The sequence below is a fragment of the Austrofundulus limnaeus genome, unplaced genomic scaffold, assembly GCF_001266775.1.
Source record: "Austrofundulus limnaeus strain Quisiro unplaced genomic scaffold, Austrofundulus_limnaeus-1.0 Scaffold15, whole genome shotgun sequence".
In the NCBI taxonomy this organism is placed as follows: Eukaryota; Metazoa; Chordata; class Actinopteri; order Cyprinodontiformes; family Rivulidae; genus Austrofundulus; species Austrofundulus limnaeus.
This window is the reverse complement of record NW_013952417.1, coordinates 2,179,059-2,181,121: the sequence shown is the minus strand read 5'-3', so window position 1 is coordinate 2,181,121 and position 2,063 is coordinate 2,179,059. Positions and strand designations below refer to the sequence as shown.

Below are 2,063 nucleotides of genomic sequence, written 5' to 3'. Positions count from 1 at the left end.
AAACAAACAATAAAAGGGGTAAAAAAAAGCAACAAGGGAAAAAGTTGAGTACAACCAGGTAAACTCCACAGGTTTAATTAGCAGAATATTACAAAGTAAAAGTCAGAATAAGACGTTGGGGGCTCCCAGGCGGGAGGCAGCAGTGAATTAAAAGTGGAATGTGTTGATCTGATTGGTTGGCCGGCTCCTGGATAAACCCACTCTCTTTCATCCATAAAAGAAAAAGGGCAGGGAGCCTATGGGAGCGCGCGCGCGCGCGGCTGTCTCCTCCTACGACACGCACGAAAGTTGTCCACTTAAACTACTTCCATCCAGCCAGCAGACATTCTACTGAACCCAAACTACACCAGGGGGGGAAAAAAACGCCGCGTTTTTATCTCCTCCCAGCGCAAAGATCATTTCGGTGACCCTCCTCCGCCGCGCAGCTTTCCCTCTGCAGAGGTTTTTATGTCGTTTTTAGTTTTATTTTTATAAACAACGCCAAAGGAGAGCATCATTTTTTTGTTTCCCTCCGCAGTGGAGGAAGGGTTTGTCCGCCTGGGATTGGGATTTGACAGCATCTTTTTTTTTTTTTTTTGAGCATTCCGAATTCACTCCATGTTTCCTTTTTAGTTATTATTTTTTATTGTTTGGTTTTTATGCTTGGACTCTAAAAGAAGCCGAGTCGAGGGCTTTTTTTTATTTTCTGTGTAGCTAGATGATGGCTACTTTGCCGGGAACAGTGCCTCGGATGGTGCGCCCTGCGCCGGGCCAGAACTACCCCCGAACAGGCTTCCCCTTGGAAGGTGAGAGGAAGGACGTGAGGCTGTGTCCATGGTTGTTGAACTTGTGCTGCTGAAAGCGAGCAGCTGCGTGGTGGGCACGGGCGACATGCTGGGGGGGAAAGACAAAAAAAAATCTGGGTGAAGGATGCGCTCTGCAGTCAGGGATGATTAAAGTTAACCTCCTGTCATGGTTTGAAGGGAATTAGAGTTGCAGGAAATCAGACTGAGGCCTCAGAAGCCTCCCAAAAATATCCATTTATTTTATTTTGAATCCGGCTGTTTAGTTTGTAGCTTTTACCATTTCTGCCAACAATATTTGCTTTAATGTATTTTTTCTCTCTGCATGATTTGTTTATGTTCAAAACACATCAAGATGAATGATTTTATTCAGAAATGCATGAAAACAACACTTATATGATCCAATTTCGATTGTTAGTCTATTTTTTTCCTACTTATGTGCTCATTATCTGAATAAGTCTGWACACATGGGTAGAAAAATAAGATTGTATTTGCATGCATTTATGGAAGCCGTTTCCCTCCCTGCTTCGTGCTCAAGTGCTCTGGACCGAAACGCGCAAAAACCACGTAGCTCGCGGGTTCCTGGAGCTGCGGGATTTGTTGAAGTGTCCTGCTGCTGGAAGTGGCCATAACACACACAGCAAAGAGGCGGCTCAAAGGATCACATCAATATTTGTACAGCATGACTAGGAATAATCAAGGTGCGGACTGTCGCCCTCCTTAGTGTCTCTAGAAYGGGAAATTGCATCCTGAAGTGGCCTCGGATGAGTCCCGGCGGGTGCATGAATTTGGCACGAGGCTCCTTGGAGAATGGATGAGATGATAATGTGCGTAAACGCGCCCCATTTTCAAAGCAGCAACACACGCGCCGCCGTGGTTTTCATCAACCCGCAGTCTGATCCACCTGCACATGTGAATGATTGTTGTCGTGTTGTTGTTTTTTTAAGAAGGCTTTGGTTTGTTTGTTGCGGCGCAGTGTCCACCCCTCTGGGCCAGGGCCGCGTGAACCAGCTCGGCGGAGTCTTCATCAACGGGAGGCCGCTGCCGAACCACATCCGACACAAGATCGTGGAGATGGCCCACCATGGCATCCGGCCCTGCGTCATCTCGCGACAGCTGCGGGTTTCTCACGGCTGCGTCTCCAAGATTCTGTGCCGGTACCAGGAGACCGGCTCGATCCGTCCAGGGGCCATCGGAGGCAGCAAACCCAGGGTGAGTGGCGCTGTGGACGGTTTGGTTTGGCTGGAACAGAAGCGCCTGAAAATGTTTAAAATTTACTTC

At 47.8% G+C, this 2,063-nt stretch overlaps 1 protein-coding gene across 1 annotated transcript in view; it reads left to right on the top strand.

The window, feature by feature from the left end:
- Positions 1-325: 325 nt before the first annotated feature.
- pax7a (paired box 7a) overlaps positions 326-2,063 on the top strand; it is a gene marked incomplete in the record, with an annotated part of 45,324 nt that continues 43,586 nt past the window's right edge. Inside the window, 2 exon segments of the mRNA XM_014002847.1 lie at positions 326-785; positions 1,759-1,994. Coding sequence (XP_013858301.1) covers positions 698-785; positions 1,759-1,994 — 324 coding nt within the window.